Source organism: Pristiophorus japonicus, chromosome 12, assembly GCF_044704955.1.
Source record: "Pristiophorus japonicus isolate sPriJap1 chromosome 12, sPriJap1.hap1, whole genome shotgun sequence".
Lineage (NCBI taxonomy): Eukaryota > Metazoa > Chordata > Chondrichthyes > Pristiophoridae > Pristiophorus > Pristiophorus japonicus.
In genome coordinates, this window is record NC_091988.1 from 102084179 (window position 1) to 102103042 (window position 18864).

The 18864-nt window shown below is 44.5% G+C and overlaps 1 protein-coding gene across 1 annotated transcript in view; it reads right to left on the minus strand.

Annotated features, from left to right (window-relative positions):
- Positions 1 to 18864, minus strand: part of rad54l2 (RAD54 like 2) — a 149787-nt gene that overhangs the window by 83331 nt on the left and 47592 nt on the right. The window contains exon 2 of the mRNA XM_070895822.1: positions 16258 to 16430. Within this exon, the coding sequence (XP_070751923.1) occupies positions 16258 to 16375 (118 nt within the window). The 5' untranslated portion in view covers positions 16376 to 16430. The remainder of the gene's footprint in view (positions 1 to 16257; positions 16431 to 18864) is intronic.

Sequence of the window (18864 nt, forward strand, 5' to 3'; positions counted from 1 at the left end):
CACCAGTCAATGCCCTCCTGAAGTCTGTTACTATCTGCCTCATTGGTTACTTCATTTCAGAGTTTTATATCTTCTGCAATCTTTGAAGTTATGCCCTGTATATATAAACCCAGGTCATTAACATATATCAAAAAAAGCAGTGTTCCTAATACCTACCCCTGTATACTTCCCTCCTGTCTGAAAAGCAATTAATCACCATTACTTTCTGTCTTCTGTCCCCTAGCCAATTTTGTATCCATGTTTCCACATGGGCTTTGATTTTGCTAACAATTCTATTATGTGGTATTTGATAATTGCCTTTTGAAAGTCCATATACACAACATCAACTACACTATCCTCATCAACCCTCTGCATTACTTCATCAAAGTTAGTCAAACACGATTTGCCTTTAACAAATCCATGCTGACTTTCATTTGTTAACCCATACGTTTCTAAATGCCAATTAATTTTGTCCCGGATTATTGTCTCTAAACTTTTCCCCACCACCATCGTTCAACTGACTGGCCCTGTAGTTCCTGGGTTTATCCCTGTCCCTTTTTTTTTTGAATAGGGATGTAACATCCTCTGCAATTCTCCAGTCCTCTGGTACCATTCCCATATCCATGGAGGAATGAAAAATTGTGGCCAAAGTCTCTGCAATTTCCACCCTTACTTCCCTCAGTAACCTAGGATGCATCCAATCAGACCAGGTGACTTTTCTACTTTGACTGCCAACCTTTTAAGTATATCCTCTTTATCTGCTTTTATCCTATCCAATATTGCCTCTTCCTTTACTGCTACATTGGCAGCATCCTCTTCTCGCGTGAAGAAAAATACAAAATACTCATTTATTACCTCAACAAAAAGATCTTTTGGTCCCTAATCGGCTCCGCCCTTCCTTTGACTGCCATTTTACTATTTCTGTGTTTATAAGAACATAAGAAATAGGAGGAGTAGGCCATACGGCTCCTCGATCCTGCTCCACCATTTAGTACGATCATGGCTGATTTTATAAAAGGTTTTTGGTTCCCTTATATGTTAGCCGCTAATCTATTCTCATACACCCTCCTTGCCCCTCTTATTTCCTTTTTTAGATCTCCTCTGTACTTTCTATATCCAGCTTGGTTCTCTACCAGATCCCTTTTTTAAATTCACGGAAGTTACTCCTCCTCCAGCCAAGTATTTTTATACTTTGTCCTGGGTACAAGGTCTCAAGGGGAAAAGATGCCTGTATGTGTGATCATTTAAAAGACTCACTGTAACCCATCAACTAGGCCTGTGAATCTCATTGAATTCTTTGTAGTAAAAAAGGCACCAAGGACAGCGACATACCCAAGCAAAGATGTTTAGAAAATAACTAGCTTAATTATAAAAGCATACAATACAGGAGATAGATATAGTGACTGTAAGCATGTCACTTGGAGCTTTCAAAGGAAACTGTTCCAGGAACCCAGCCTGCTCAAACACTCTGATAAAATGCCCCTTTAAACTTTTAACAGCCAATTAAAGAGCTGCGTGTATGCATGTTTTATAGATTGAACTCCTGGTCAGTTTCTTTTTAAAAAATAATCAGCCACACAAAATTAGCAGTAACCTCAGATTTAACTAGCTTATCCCATGTGTATGTTGTCTGTTTAAACAGTGCGTACAATCACATCATTGAGAAGCAATGTGAGGATGTTGAGTTAACACACACACAAACACACAAAGGCTCACCATCTCCTCCTAGTTGGTTCCTACATGTTACAGATTGAGCTGAGAGCCACACTGACCACTGCACCACTATTCAAATATACTTTCCAACTGCTTCATCACAAAAATCTGAGCTTCCTCTCTGAACAATTAAAAATGACAATTTATTTTGGGCAACTGAACAAATTTGTTTCTCGTGCCTAACCTTTTTCTGTTTATCCCACCGCAATATATAACCAACGGTGGCAGACATCCGATTTCCAGACCTCCGACTACGCTGCCCCCAGTAGGGCTGTGAAGGAATGTGCCGAGGATGACCGTGTCTCTCCACCTTCCTCTGCTCCGCAGCGTGGGGGATGGTGAGCGATAACCCATGTTGTCTGGTGATGTGGCACGGTGCTCCAACACACAACTGAACAAGTATTTCATTTGCCTCGATTTATTTCATTGGTCGGTCCTGGCTCCCTTTTGTGGAAGGGACCAGGTGCTCGACTCAGCACTTCCCTCAAACACAACAACCAAGTGGTGGGGCTTGCTATCCTCCATGGTACACTGAGCTGGAGCACCAATTAGCTGTGGTACCGTGAGCAGGAGCTAAAACCCAGGCATTTTCTTCATTACCAGTAGGTCTGCATTACTGCTCCAGTAATAGTGGCAGGATCCGTTTTTAGCTGCAACGCAAAACATCCACTTGGTAAGCATACAAATAAGACACAAGGCTGACTGTTTTAAACCTAGACTGGGTTGTTGTTATAGCATGGGTCAGCTTCTAACTAAAGCAAAATACTGAGGATGCTGGAATCTGAAATAAAAACAGAAAATGCTGGAAATCTCAGGTCAGGCAGCATCTGTGGAGAGAAACAGAGTTAATGTTTCAGGTCTGTGACGAAGGGTCATCGACCTGAAACGTTAACTGTTTCTCTCCCCACAGATGCTGCCTGACCTGCTGAGATTTCCAGCATCTTATGTTTTTATTTCAGCTTCTGACTAGTTCCTGAATCAAAATTAATTCAGAGGTGGGATAGCCATTTCTGACATTCCATGCTCTCCATTAACAAAATGAGAGCATCAGTAAGAAAAATCATAATCTCAGATTGGATAAAGGCTTTGTGTGGTGTAGCACTAAGTTGGCACAGGCCACATGTGGTCTCGGGTTCGATTCCTGTTCCTTATTGGGCTAGTTGATCTAAGCAGTTGGCAGTGTTAGTGGGCCTGAGCTAGAGGGGGGAAAATCAGCCTGCTATCCAGTGATCCCTACTGGTGACGGCATGAGAATGAGAAATTTTCATTCTCATTTTCAAGTCCCTCCATGGCCTCACCCCTCCCTATATCTGTAACCTCCTCCAGCCCTACACCCCTCGTGATCTCCGTGCTCCTACAATTATGGCTTCTTGCTCATCCCTGATTTTCATCGCTCCACTATTGGCGGTTGTGCCTTCAGCTGCCTTGGCCCTAAGCTCTGGAATTCTCTCTCTAAACCTCTCCGCCTCTCTACCCTCCTTTAAGACACTTCATAAAACCTACCTCTATGACCAAATATCTCATGTGGCTTGGCATCAAATTTTGTTTGATAATGTTCCTGCGAAGCGTCTTAGGGACATTTTACTACGTTAAAGGCGCTGTATAAATGCAAGTTGTTGAATCGATGACAAGTAACGATAGGATCGGGCTTAGCCATGATGTGCCTGACCACCTCCCACGGTTGAGCAGCCAAGAATCATCACAGGGATGAGATACTGGAGGCTACCCGAGCCTAGAGAATCAGGCTGTCAGCAAGGAATCGACACCTTTAGGAAATAAGAGGCTGTTTCCTTTGTATTAAAAATAACATTTCAGACTACTTTTTAACATTGAATAACATTCTAAATTAAATGTGAAGTCCCAATTCAGGTCTGCAAACTTACAAGTAGTCCTTTTCCAAAACTAGTTCCAAATATCAGAGGATTCAATATCCTTGACCAACTAAACTGAATACTTCGTGCTAGAGAAGGGTTGGGACAAGTCCTCAGATTCTCTGCTCAGATAATATCAAGCTCAAGCCCTCAGCTCCCTCTCACCCTTTTAAAATAAATTTCCTCTTTTTTTTCCCCCTTCCCCCTGAAAATGAGATGTACCAGAGGGTAGAACTGTACCTCAAGTGGCTAGTTTTCATCTGTGATCCTGCACAGAAAGAGAGTCAGCAGGCTGCTGTGGGAGCAACACAGCCAAGCTAGATCCTGTCTTCACACGATATAGCAGGGATCAGTACGCAGCAAGCAGGAATAGACACCAGGCTGACTTTTTCATTACTTTTCCCTCACCCAAGAGTATGGAGCCCAATTGTAGCATCTCTACTGCCACCCAGACTGAGACCAGCTAACTCAGAGCAGACTGGCCATAAAAATGGATGCTTCTTGGTCCTGTGTGACTCAGTGAGATGATATGTACTTGTCCGGAAATCGGCGCGGTCCCAGCCTGCAAGATCATCAGCAGGCCGGGGCCACTGCAGGGAGCAGCGCATGCTGCTGCAGGAGGGACGTGATCCGGGCCCAGGAGAGGCGTGAGTGACGGGACCCAGAAGCAGCACGGGCCAGCCCACACTTCAATACGTGTGCGCACTAGGTCTGTGCAGCAGAGCAGGTCTTCAGTCGTCTTGGTTAATCCTTGCCACTGGACCAAGACCTAGCTCTGTCAAGCCCGTGTGGTGACTGGTGAGCAACGGTCACCACACATTAAAAAATTCCACGCGCAGGCATCTTCCACCCTTCAGGATGTAGCTCAGGACCTGGAATGTTAGGTCCTTCACTGAAACACCTGTGAACTTTTTGGTGTGGAAGCAAGTCATCCTCGATTCGAGGGACTGCCTATGATGATGATGATGTACTTGCTAACTGAGCCAGCGGGGGGAGTCTGACCCCTCCTTTTATAGGAATCAAGAGTGTGGATTTTCTTTAGGCATTCTTGATTTGTGTGTTTGTGGTCCCTGATGGTGCCCTAAAAGCCTGATATTGAGCTCTGTAATTTAAATTATTGATGGAAAGTACAGTGCGTCAGTTGTCTTGCCAATGAAGGGTCAGATGAGGCAAGTCTGGATTTGTGACCCTGCATAGTCGGGTCGGGTGAGCGGAGTCCAGAATCAGTAACTTTCCAGTGGAGGATCGGAGTAAGGACAGTCTGGCTCTGGAACAGCATATCAGAGACGATAGTTAGTGACTCTGCAATGAACATCAGGGTGAGGAGTCTGGTATCACTGATTCTCCAATGAACGTCAGGGCAAGGAGTCTGGTGTCAATAACTCTAGAATGGAGAATCGAAGTGAGGAGAGTCCATAGTGACTTCCTATTGGAGGTGAAGGCGAGGAGAATTTGGTGTCAGAGAATCTGCAAGGGAAGGTTGGGGATAGTATAGTTAGTTTTTAACTTCAGGCTCACTTGCTTGGAAGTTAAATATTCTATCTCTAGAGCTGCTGGACTGCTTACATTTTAAAACACTACATTTTAAAGCACCAGTAGCAAAGGGGAGCCCTGTGTTTTGCACTGCCTCCCAGCAGCCCTTCATGGGATACAGGAAAAGTTGGGTCCGGGCTACTATTAGAAGCAATGTTTTTACAAAGGTTAAGTACAGATGAGGAACACCGTCCTTCCTTTATATTGATAGCTAGGATCAGCAGCAGGGGCTCTGTGTTCTTGCTCCAACAATACATAATCAATATAAAAGTGTCTTCAGCTGCATCATTACTTGGCACCTCCCTAAAGGTAAGGAGGGAATCTATGGAAGGAAAAACATCAGCACTGAGTTGTACTTAGGTACCTTCCAATCCCTCCAATGCAGTGCTGCAGGAGTGCTGCACCGTCAGAAGTGCCAGCTTTTGGATGAAAATTTAAAGCGAGACCCCGTGTGGCCTCTGAGGTGGACGTAAAAGATCCATTAGCACCATTCTGAAGCAGAGCAGGGAGTTCTCCCTGCTGTCCCGGCCAATATTTATCCCTGCGGCTCAATTGAAAATTTCAAAATTGAGATTGATAGATTTTTAAGCTAGGGTATTAAGGGTTACAGAACCAAAGCAGTGGATGGGGTGAAAATGTTCTAATTGAATGGCAGAACAGCCTTGAGGCCCTGAATGGCCTACTCCTATTGGGTATTTTTGCCTCTCCCAGGAAATGGAGGATAGGGTACGTGTGCTTAAATGGGTCTGTTCGCCTTTTCTTAATATTGCCTTGCAGACCCCAGTTTTAATGTATGAGAGAGGGGCTTACAGTAACTCCTACAGTAACCATTAGTCCTTCTATTGCTCTCTCTATTATGTTAGAAGTGCACTGGAGAGACCAGATCATAGGTAGGGCACTTTATAAAAAGCAAGTGTTACATAAAGAGCATGTCACAGAGGGGCACTTCACAAAGTGCATAATTTATAGTGAAGATGCATCATATATTTATAGTGAAGATGCCTATGATAGAGAGATTAAATTAGAAAGAGAGTGTATGCAAAGGAAAATTATGCTATGCATTTAGGCGGTATTTCTTACACAAAAGATTATATTCTCTATTGCTGAGAAACAAGCGGCACTTATTATATAAGGCAACAACTTGTTGAAGGACGTGGATTCAAGTCTCATCCCTTGTGATTTGAGCACATAATCCAGGCTGACAAATCAGTGCAGTACTGAAGGACTGGTGCACTGTAAAAGGTGCCATCTTTTGGATAAGACATAAACCAGTCTGCCCTCAGGTGGGTGTAAATGATCACATGGCACTATTTCGAAGAAGAGCAGGGAAGTTCTCCCTAGTATCCTCGCCAATATTTATCACTCATCCAACATCACTAAGACAGATTATTTGGTCATTTATTTCACTGCTGTTTGTGGGACCTAGCTGTGTGCAAATTGGCTGTCACGCTTCCTCACATTAAACAGTGACTAAATAGTACAAAAAGTACTTCATTGGCTGTAAAGTACTTTGGGACATCCTGAGGTTGTGAATGGCATTCTCTATAGCAAATATTTTCTTTCTTTACTTATATAACACCCTTTAGCATGATATAATGTCCCAAAATGCTCGAAACGCTGTCACATCAGTGTTCTAAGAAGCTACTTTGAGGTCCTGAATGTTTCTTCAGTTCTGCAATATTCAACAGAAAAAGATGGAGCGCACCAGGTGAAGGCTGCAAAAGACGTACAATATTCAAGAGGAATTGGACTAGAAGTCAGGAACCATCCCAAATGTTTAATACCACTACACTACAGGAAAACCCTCTAAAATGTTGGCAAAAACATGCCAAAGTTCCTAAGATGTACCAGGCAAATAATCTGGAAACACAAGGTTGTGACTTTTCTGCTTCAAATGAACAGGTCCCAAGCAATTACCCAGCTCGGTGTACATAGTGATCACTCAGCAAGAAGCAAACAAACTGCTTGCGAGCACAGTGCAGATGTTCACAGCATAAACTCCTGCTCTTGGTTTAGGCTCATTTTAAATACTGCTGTTACATGTAATGAGTAGCAGTTAAGATGGAAGGGGCGGGAATTCTTGGACTCCCAATACTGGGAGAAAACATTATTTACCTGCTAAACGATGGGTGTCATCTAGGAGTAACATACTGCTCGGTGTGTAAGCTGCCAAGTCTGTGCCTCTCGCAGGTGCCAGCTGCTCTGATTACCCCTCAGCGCAGGTAATTGGGCTGATTATTATCCAGAACCAGTGGCTAAATTACCATCAAAGTGCTAGCTGAAATCCAGCCATTCAAACCCAACGGCTGCAATTAATTCAAGCGAGCGGTAGCAGCAGGACCTGAACAAAGAGCCTTACATAACAGTTCACACTCAGCCAGGGCTCGACCAAAGAGAATCTATACATACGACATGCACAGCACATTATCGTGCAGCTGAATTATTTTCCTTTCTTCTTGCAGACTCCAAAAAGAGCCACAAGACAATAACATCCTACTCACGGATGAGACATTAAACCGAGACCCTGCCTGCCCTCCCGGGTGGATATAGATGATCCCATGGCACTATTCCCAAGAAAAGCAGAGGAGTTCTCCACGGTGTTCTGTCGAACATTTATCCCTCAACCAACATTGGAAAAACAGATTATCTGGTCATTATCACATTACTGTTTGAGAGCTTGCTGTGCGCAATTTGGCTGCTGCGTTTTCTACATTACAAAGTGACTGCACTTCAAAAGGACTTCTGCTGTAAAGCGCTTTGGAACGCCCTGAGGTCGTGAAAGGTGCTATATAAATGCGCCTGAGTCATCAGATAGCACGGCTGTTATTTGAAAGATTCATTGTAAAGTATGGTTTTTTTAAATAAAAAGATTCAAGGGATCAAAGGCTCCCTGATGGCTCAGTTGGTGAATGCAGCACCAGAGTGGTACTGAGTCATAGCATTCGATCTCCAGACTGGGATCAGTTAGTTGAGCGCATGCGAAGTGACCTCAGTTCCCGCTGGGCCGGGGCTCCTGCTCCTGATCCACTGGCCACTGCTGGACATCAAGTAGAGACTGCGCTGGGTTGAAATCTCCTGCACAGCACCTTGATCTATAGCACAGCAAGAGTTACTGGCTTCAGCAGAGGAGGGGAGCAAACTAGAAATAAAAAACAAATTCTGTGGACCAACATTATACAAACTAAGTCTGTACTCACCATCCACCCACAGCAGGCCTAGGTCCAAATCTGGGCTTTCAGACCATATATTTCATGGGGTTTGACGGGGGTGATCAGTACTCATCCCAGCTCTCCTCACCAATCGCCACCAAGTCCAATCCATTGAATTCTCACTCTGATTTACGAATCCCTTCACAACCTTGCCATACTTTTTAATCTGTACATCTTCCTCCAGGTGTCAGCACGTGCCTTCTGCTCATCTGGATGTGGTCCTCTTTGTATCTCTCCCTCTCCCTTCGTTCTATCATCCACCACACAACATTCAGCCCGTCTAGGCCTTACACTCTGAATGCTCTCCACCTTTCTACACGTCAAAAGCCTCTTAACGACTATCTATTCAAACGTGCTTTTTGTCACCTTTCCTAACTCTTCAAGGCCCCAAGCCCTGGAATTCCCTCCTTAAACCTCTCCGCCTCTCTACTTTTCTTCCTTTAAGATGCTTCTTAAAACCTACCTCTTTGACCAAGCGTTTAGTAACCTGTCCTAATATTTCCTTATGTGGCTCGGTGTCAAATTTTGATTAACACTCCTGTGAAGTGCCTTGGGACGTTTTACGGCATTAAAGGCGCTATATAAATGCAAGGTTTTGTTGTTGTTGGCAACTGTAGGCATGACGATCCTTCAAAAACATTTAAAGCAACAGAATCTCCTTCTGGTGGGGCTTTAAAGATAAACAAAAACTTGCTATCGAACAGAAACACACATCACTGAAGCATTTTACTCCCACCTACCTTCTCACTGCCGCATCCACCCCCCGCCTCAAACCAAATAGAACCAAACATATGCCCTGGTCAATAGGACTGGTAACCTTCTTCTTAGGCAGTCCCTTGTATCGAGGATGACTTGCTTCCACACCAAAAAGGGATGAGTTGATAGGTATTTCAATGAGGGACCTGATATTCCAGATCCCGAACTACATCCTGAAGGGTGGAAGATGCCTTTGCGTGGATTATTTAACGTGTAGTGGCCGTTGCACACCAGCTAGGTCTTGTGTGTGGCAAGGATTAAACCAAGGCGACTGGAGACCAGCTCTGCTGCACGGACCGAGTGTGCATACAATTGTAGTGTAGGCTGGCTCGTGCAGCCCCAGGGATCTTGCTTCTGCTGGGCCCCATAACTCACGCCTCTCCTAGGCCCTGATCACGTCGCTCCATGATCACTTGCCGCTCCTGCCCACGCTCCAATCAGCGACCTGTATTATGGTGATGTCCAATCCAGTTGCTCACTTCACCTCCCTCCTGCACCAGCTCGCGCTGCTCCCCGAGGTGGTTCCACGGACCACTCGCTACCAACCTGTTTCCAGCCCTCTCTCAACTGTTGCTCGACACGAGAGGTGCTGGGAAGACTCAACAATAACTTTTATTTATATAGCATCTTTAACGTAGTCAAACGTTCCAAGGCGCATCACAGCAGTGTTATAAGACAAAACAGATAAATTTGACACCGAGCCACACGAGAAGAAATTACGGCCTTGGTCAATGAGGTTGGTTTTAAGAAGCGTCTTAAAGGAGGAAAGGGAGTTAGAGAGGCAGAGAAGTTTCGGGAGGGAGTTCGAGAGCTTAGGGTCCAAGCAGCTGACGGTACGGCCACCGATGGTTGAGCGATTATAATCAGGGATGTTCAAGGGGGCAGAATTTGAGGAACGTAGATATCTTGTGGGGTTGTGAGGCTGAAAGAGATTACAGAGAAAGGAAGGGACAAGGCCATGGACTCACCTGACCAGTCTCTCTTCCTGGTTGTGCAGAAGGACCTTATAATCCCCAACCCTCATAAACCAGCAGGCATTGCAAACACATCATCATGGCCATCTGTTGCCGTGCATTAACAGTCTGACATGCCATTTATGCTACATAGTGCTATCCCCTAGCAATAAAGGCTGCATGTCATTGACTGCCATACAGGCCAGCAATGCTATTTTTACATTGCTGCCTGGAGAGACTTTCCCCCAAAGGTCACAGCCAGAAACTTTAAAATTCCCATTGCAGATTCTGAGCGTGTGCAGTCAATTTAGTGTCTGGATCCAAACAAGATGAAAGTGGTTATTTTCCAAAGAGCATAATTGTACTTCCTACACAATGTGCAACTCCAACCCTGAATGAAACAAGAGTCTCTGTGGTAGGCATTCAGCACTTGAGCAGTGATCGGGAAGGCTGAGAGAATTCCCATTCACACACCTAATTGAGCGCTTGACATGCAATCTGAACTCCCAGGACCACACACACACACACACACACATTTGCCCTCCTTTATAGCAATTTCTGTCATTTCAAAATAGGATTTGCTGTGCAGGCTGACAGTGCCTAGGTTGTGCTACATGATGCGCAGTCCCAGCTGACCAATCATCGAGACTGTGGGTGTTTGAAAGTCACATAACCTAGTTGTGCTTGTCAAACCCTGTGATGTCCTAAGATGATTGGGGATGCTAATGTTTCCTCTGCAGACAAGGGGAAGGCTTTGTGCCTCAGAATACCTATCATTTCTCATTTTATAATAATCAGTACCAACCACTTAAACATAAGTCATTGTTTAAAAGAGAGGAACGACAGAAAATGAGCAGAGTACCTATGGGACTCTCTAAACTTCCCAAAACTGTACAAGTTGGAAGGGAAAATGACAGGACTGCTGGAGAGAGACAATAAGCTTTTCTGCAGTGTAATGCATGCATAGAGCATGATGAATCGTGTACATGACTCTCCACCCCCTCTCCTTACATAACTCAGTTACACAACGAGTGAGTGCGACATACTGAGCTTCACTTAGTGGCAGGGCAGGAGCTGCTACTTGATTCAACAGGAACTGACAAAAGTTTCGAGGCAGTGAGTTACTTCGTGACATCACACTGTGCTGAACCATCTTATCCCTGTTGCCTCAAGTGGTACGTTCTAGCTCGACGTTACACAAGTAACAGCAGTCCACTGACAGGAACAGTCCTCAGCATACCGAACAACCCCGAGGACTATAAAGAGCAAGGCTTCACACACAGGCAGGCCTGTCAACACAAGTGAGGGAGATGAATCAGACTAGTGCAAGCTGATTAGAACCAGCAATCCCGGCCTCCCAGACTTTCTCTAAAAAGTGTGTTTTGAAAAACAAAATCAATGGGTACATGTGACTTGTCTTGTTTATGCACGACTGTGGAGTATGTAGTACCTGTACCAGAACACCTCAAAACGAGCAAGAATCTTTTTATTTGACATCTTTTTCTATTTTATTCCCTTGTTAAAATTGAGTTCTCTGCACCTTTTTTTGCACCTCCATCTCGGTCACATTCCCTCGATTTTGTACTTCTTGTCCTCCCCCTTTACTCACTTCTTTCTCCATTGCCAGTGCAGCCACTGTACAGCAGCTGGGTAATCTGCAATGTATTTTAGCCCACGGGGGGGAAAGAAAACGTCAGCAATCATGACAAAGGGATTGAAAGAAAAGGATTATAAATTAAATGAAGCTAATATAAGAATGACGCATTAAACCCAGCTTAAAAATTAATCACAGTGAAGCTGCCCCGAAGGTTCATTTGGTAAGTGAGCTGCCCGATATGGTGTTGACCCCCACAGACCAGACAGGTTCCAAGTTTGATTTAATGGTCTGTGCTGAGCTGGCTTATTGCACTAGATCCAGTGCTCCTTCTGGAAAGTGCGCGTGTGATGTGGAGCCAGGTCAGGTTTTGGCTCATCTGTGGATCACCCTCCATCCACCCGAGCCTCCCTTCCCCCGACACCCCCATCCCACAAAGTCAAAAGGCCTGCCAACCTTTAATGTGTACAGCAATGTTGTCCAATACAAATTGCTGACTCGCCAAAGGTATGAAGGCAGTGATACCATTTTAGCCACATGCACTAATCTTAGTAGAAAACACCTCACACACAATACTTCAAGCGTGTATATTTACTTAACGAACATCTACCATCATTTAGCATGACACTTTGCAGCCTCTCCCTTTAAAGTTTGGAATTCCGGCATGACACACATGTTAGAGCACCTGCTAGGATTTTGTCCAGCAGTTAGGAGCGGTACTAGACTTTCAGAGTGGTTGCTGAGAATGTTGACCAGGCCCCCGCGCTCCCTCCAGACCTGCCCCCCCACTCTCCCCAGCCCCCCGCACTCCCCCCAGACCCACCCGCCGCAGCCCCCCACCCCCACAGACCACCCTCCCGCAATCCCCCCAGCCCCTGCCCTGCCCCCAGACCCACCCGCTGCACACACCCCCCCCCCCCAGCCCTTGCCCTCCGCACAGACCAGCCCCCCGCACTCCCCCCAGCCCCCGCCCTGCCCCCAGCCCCTGCTATCCCCCCCAGACCCGTTCCCCACTTCCCCCAGTCCCTGACATCCCCCGCGCCCCACCTCCCCATCACGCCCTCTGCCCAGCACAACCCCCAGCACCCGTTCTCCCTACAGACCAGTCCCCTGCACTGCCCCCAGCCCCCGCCTCCATGGCCTCCGCCCAGCACAACCCCCAGTCCCGCCCCCCAGACCCACTCCCCCGCTCTCCCACCCTCCCCTGCACTACCCCCAGAGCCACCGCCCATCCTCCCTTGTTGCTTGTCCTTTGACGTGCCCTGTTGGAGCTGCTCATTATTGGCTGGGTAGCTTTCTTCTGCTGGCCTGGAATGGTTATTCAGAATGGTTGAGCTGACCACGATGAAAGCCCCCATTCTCCATACAATAGTGCAGGTGCCTCCATGCTGAAGTCTAGCGTTATCACCAGTGTTACAAACCATTTTAGCTCATAACCAGTAACCAAGGAAGTAAAGTATACACAACGATCAAAAAAGATCTGTACACTCTGCTTTTTATCTTACCAACAAACACTCAAAAAGTTTAAACTATCCATGCAAACACTGTCCGAATATTGAGATCACATAGCTAACAATGGTATCTATTACTCATTTTTTATTTACTATTCAAAAATGTAATCAGCCATATCCGGATTCTCAATTAGCCACATGTGGCTAGTGGCTAATGTATTAACAGCACTGGTCTACAGTCATACAATGACACTGTTGAGAGCACGGAGCACCTGCTGCTGATGACACATTATCAATATAAAGATGCCTTTCAATACCAAAGAGACACAAGAGGACAGTGGCAAAAGGCAGCATCTGAAATGCTGTTTCCCTGAAAAATTACACCAACCCATTGAACCCTCAGCCTGCTAAATAATTCAACTAAAAGCAGAACACCCAAGCCAGCCTCCCAAGTCCCACTCTTCTGACTTATGCATCCAGATCTACATTTCGGGCCTACTTTGAGATACAGGCCTTGAGCATCAAGACTATTTTATTTTACTTTTTGTAGCACTATGAATATTCAAACACCTTAAAACTGTTTTTGGGCAAACTGTCCCTTCCTGTTCCTATAACGCAGTGATCTAATGTGAGTGATTAAATAGCAGTTCTCCTTTACCTGAGCCATCAGTTTGAGCTCATGTCCTGTAGGTTGCAAGTGCCCTCTGGCACAGTGAAAGGCATATAGCCCACCCAAAAATAAACTTTATATGATGGAAACATGCTGCGCAAAAACTTGGTAAAATTCACAAAAATATAAAAATCGTCCTTGATTTGATTGAAGAGGATGGCATGCTCAAGGCTGTGAGTCCTTAAGAACATAAGAACATAATAAATATCAGCAGGAGTTGGCCATTTGGCCCCTTGAACCTGCTCCGCCATTCAATAAGATCATGGCTGATCTGATCTTGGGCTCACATCCACTTCCCCACCCGCTCCCCACTCGACTCCCTTACCGTTCAAAAATCTGTCTATCTCCGCCTTAAAAATATTCAATGACCCAGCCTCCACTGCTCTCTGGGGCAGAGAATTCCAGTTCCTGAAAGTAACCACTTTTTGCCAAGGTTTGCAGCAATTTAAACAATCAACCTATCACCCACTAACGAGCTGTGCAAATGAGATGGTTCTCATGTGACTGAGTGTATCGCTGCGCTTGGCATGTGTTACTAGGTTTTGCTCATCATTCCCGATGGATGGAGGAATCAGCTTGAGAGCTGCAAGAAGTGTGAACCGATCCAGGGGATGATGAAAAGGTGGGCTGCAGGAAGCAGCGGGAAGGCAGAAAAAAAAAATTAGAAAATAGGTCCATCACTCCTGAAAGTGTCACACATGTAAAATGTGTCATATTCAAGTCGTTTGAAATCAGATTCCTTGAACAATTAACACCTAGCCTCTAATTAAGCCTAGGATATGCCTGTTTACAGCACTTGTCCACTGGTAATGGCTGAGATCAAATTGCTTTGCACTCTGGTATGACGCTCATCATTATAAAACAATGCATCCAGCAAGTAACCCACAAATATGTCATCCAGTACGCCACAGAATAAACCTCTCCCAAGGTGCAAACCAAGCTTGTAAGTTAGAATCTAGAACCATTGCTGGATACTGCGTAGTTCAAGTGGATGAAACAGAAAAATTGTGCATAAGCATCATTACGATTTACTGAAATCCTAGCAATAGAACTAGAAACCTTTCTACCAGGGCAGTTCCAGGACACTTGAACAATATTCCATAATAGCAGGCCATTGAATATTCCAACTAGCATAGCAACAGGAACAGGCCATCAAACCTATTGAATACATATACAGTCAAGCTCCCCTTAATTCACATGCCTTATCTGTTCTCCATGTGCCTTATTACTCTTACTTCACAAGTCAGTATATTTTTCTCTTTTTTAAACCCCTAAATTAATTCTGCATCTATAGCCCATGGTAGCAGTGCGTTCTACATTCTTACAATTTTTTTTGTAAAGTGAAGAATGTTTTTCTGGATTTGTTCTTTTTACCTGCTTAGATCAAATTCTAAGATTATGTACTAGTGAGAGGAATTGCTCACCATCTAACCCGTCAATTCCCTGCATTATTTTCAACACCAAATCAGCTCATTTCTTAACCACCTCGTCTCCAGGGAATACAACCCAAGTTCACCCAGTCTCTCATCATAGCTCACTCCCTTCATCACCATTATCATTTAGTGAATCAGTGCGGACTTTCTCAGAGGCCATTCTATCCTTCCCAAGAGTAGCCTCGCTGAAAAATCACATACTCTGGTCTGATAGTTACTGATTGCTCAAAGTTACGCTGCCGTTATTGCACCCCCAAAGAATTTGAGGTGAATAACCTCTCGTATGTTGAAAAATGATATCAGCCAAGCAGAAGATGCATCAAATCTCTAGGTATCACACCGCATTATTTTCCCATTGCTGTCACAAAGCTCATTTAGTATTAATGGGCTAAACATGGTATAGTGAAGATTAAGATGGACCAACAAGCTCCAAATATAGTAAGTTGTTAAGAGAGCTAGTTTAATACCACACATAATGCTTTCTGGGAGTAAAACCACTAACTTACATAGCAGTTTCATTTTCACTAAGGAGCATGGGTACACTCTGCCTCCATTACCATGGAACTATCTCTCAAGTTGTAGAGACAACTAGAGATACAGTAAGATAAACAAAAGCAAGCAATTAAAAAAAGGAAACAAAGAGACTTAAATTTATGAAACGCCTCAAAATGCTTCACAGTCAAAGGTTCTGAAGTGGATGCCCAATTGAACTTTATCGGTGGTATTCGTCAAGGGAGGAATGATACCTGGCGAACTCCCTGCTTTTCCTTGGACTCCAACGTTCCACCTGAACCAGTGGAACAGGCAGGCAAGTGCCTCACTTTAACACCTCATCTGAAGGACAACACGTTCAATGATGCAGCATTCCCAGAGTACTGCGTTGAAGCATCCACTTACTGTCAAACTCCTGCCATGGTGCTCAAATCTCAGTGACTTCTACCAACTGAGCCAGACTGACGAGAGATTATAACAGATAAATACCACAGCAAAGAATTTTGCATGCTTAGTGCCACTACTAAACTTTACCAAAGTCTCAGCGACAATCCTGACTATTTGACATATAGCTAGGAAACCAAAGGGCCAATGGCTGCTCACCATTTTCCTCCAGGTCATCTTCGTCATCGCCATCGTTGTCCTCCATCTCCTCCTCTTCCTCTTCCACATCCTCCGACTCCACATCTGGATCACTCCCTGAGATAGACTCGTCCTCCATGGCCCAGAGCAGCAGACACTGTGCATTACAAACGCATTGTCACCCCGCTGTGGACCTGTGACAACAGCAGCACAAAGCAGATTATTAGCATTCATCAGATCAGATTTAGCAATTACAGCAAATTTCAACTGTGTGTGAAGATCAATTGAGATGGAAAGACAGTTAATGTGTAGGATGGAAATATAGAGCATGATAAAATCTACATTACTGTACTTTCCTTTTACAGCTCATTATACTTGAGAAAAAAATGCAGTGTCTCTTTCTACCAGTTGCATGATTTTATTATTTCCAACATTACAATGGTGACTACACTCCAAAAGTACTTCATTGGTTGTAAACCGCTTTGAGACATCGTGAAAGGCGCAATTATAAATGCAAGTCAATCTTTCTTATTGCTACGTAACATTGGTCCAGAATTTGCAGTGGGTAATGATAGTTAACCAACAGCGTTTACTGTTATTACTCCTTTGAAACTGACAACTTCAGGATGTAGTGCACGTGCATTAAATGCGGAAATCCTGAAGTTGAGGTCAGTCATTCACTGTTCTGACGCTGGCTGTGCTATGCCCCCCTCCTCCCAAATAAGCCGGCAATCAGGGAATTCAATGAAACTAATGAAATTTTGGGCTTTTCCGTGGTAATATCGCTGTTAAATAGCCCATTAAAAGTTTGGTGTAACTGGAGTTTTAACAGCATATTGACTGCTAAACAAACATTATGGCCCTGAAAAACCAATTTAAATTTTGTGGCGTGTCAAATTGCTGTTATGATAAAAATGTAAAATTTTAAGAAACTTAAAAAATAAAATTTCAAACTTTGTTCAAATTTATTTCAGGTTTACCTTATCCCCATCAGAGTGCCCCGCTCTCGAACATTTTTAAAAAGTGGGGGTCAAAGCGGCAACTGGTTCCCTGTCTGAGAATTCTGCATTGTGATTGGCTGCTGAGACTGCTTGTTGACGTCACAACAGATTTCCCAATATATGGGGATTCCCATTATATTGCACTGAAATCACTTGCGCGCCGAAAAACTTCTCGCCACAGAGATCACGAGATCTTTGTGGGCAGCTTTCTTCAGCGGCTGCGTGAACACCTTTGCTTTGCCGCTGCCGCAAATTCCTGGCCTATGTCTTCAGGGACAAACCATAGCAGAACACGCAGTAACTGTAACTCAGCACCCGCCTGCAAACATCCACTGCCCTCAAACATCCGGTAAACTTTGTTCAGGTTCAGGCCTTGGGGGGGCGTAAATTCCAGCTCCATCTTTTCTTCAAGATACAGACAAGAAACACTGCTATGTTGTAACATAAACTGCATTAACTTCACCCGGAGACGTCACTCATTCAGTGTCTCGAAATATACATACCAGGAAGCTAGAATCCGATTGAGGGGTTTGGATTGTTTATATATACAACTTGTATTTATATAGCACCTTTAACGTAGCAAAATGTCCCAAGGCGCTTCACAGGGATAAAACAATTTGGCACCGAGCCGCATAAGCTTGGTCAAAGAAGTATAATTTAAGGAGCATCTTGAAGGAGGAAAGAGAGGTAGAGAGGCAGCGAGGTTTAGACAGGGAATTCCAGAGCCTAGGCAACAGAAGGTACGACCACTAATGGTAGAGCGATGATAATCAGGGATGTTCAGCAGGGCAGAATTAGAGGAGTGCAGACATCTTGGGGGGGTTAACATAAGAAATAGGAACAGGAGTAGGCCATACGGCCTCTCGAGCCTGCTCCGTCATTCAATAAGATCATAGCTGATCTGATCATGGACTCAGCTCCATTTCCCCGCCCACTCCCCATAATCCCTTATCCCCTTATCGTTTAAGAAACTGTCTATTTCTGTCTTAAATTTATTCAATGTTCCAGTTTCCACAGCTGTCTGAGCAGCGAATTCCACAGATTTACAACCCTCAGAAGAAATTTATCCTCATCTCTGTTTTAAACGGGCGGCCCCTTATTCTAAGATCGTGCCCTCTAGTTCTAGTCTCCCCCATCATTGGAAACATCCTCTCTGCCCCTTCATAATCTCATACGTTTCGATAAGATCACCTCTCATTCTTCTGAATTCCAATGAGTAGAGGCCCAATCTACTCAACCTTTCCTCACAAGTCAACCCCCTCATCCCCGGAATCAACCTAGTGAACCTTCTCTGAACTGCCTCCAAAGCAAGTATATCCTTTCGTAAGTATGGAAGCCAAAACTGCACACAGTATTCCAGGTATGGCCTCACCAATACCTTGTATAGATGTAGCAAGACTTCCCTGCTTTTTTACTGGGACTGGAGGAGATTACAGAGATAGGGAGGGGCGAGATATAGAATAATGAATACCCAAGGAGTGAGTTACAATCGAATTGAAGTTTTGGATGGTTTGTAAATGGAATGATGGCTGTCTGGGAGTAAGATGAAAGCCAGAATCAGGGAACTGGATAGTTTTGAAGTAGAATAGATTTCATGGGGGTGATGCTATCTGGAATTTAATTAAAG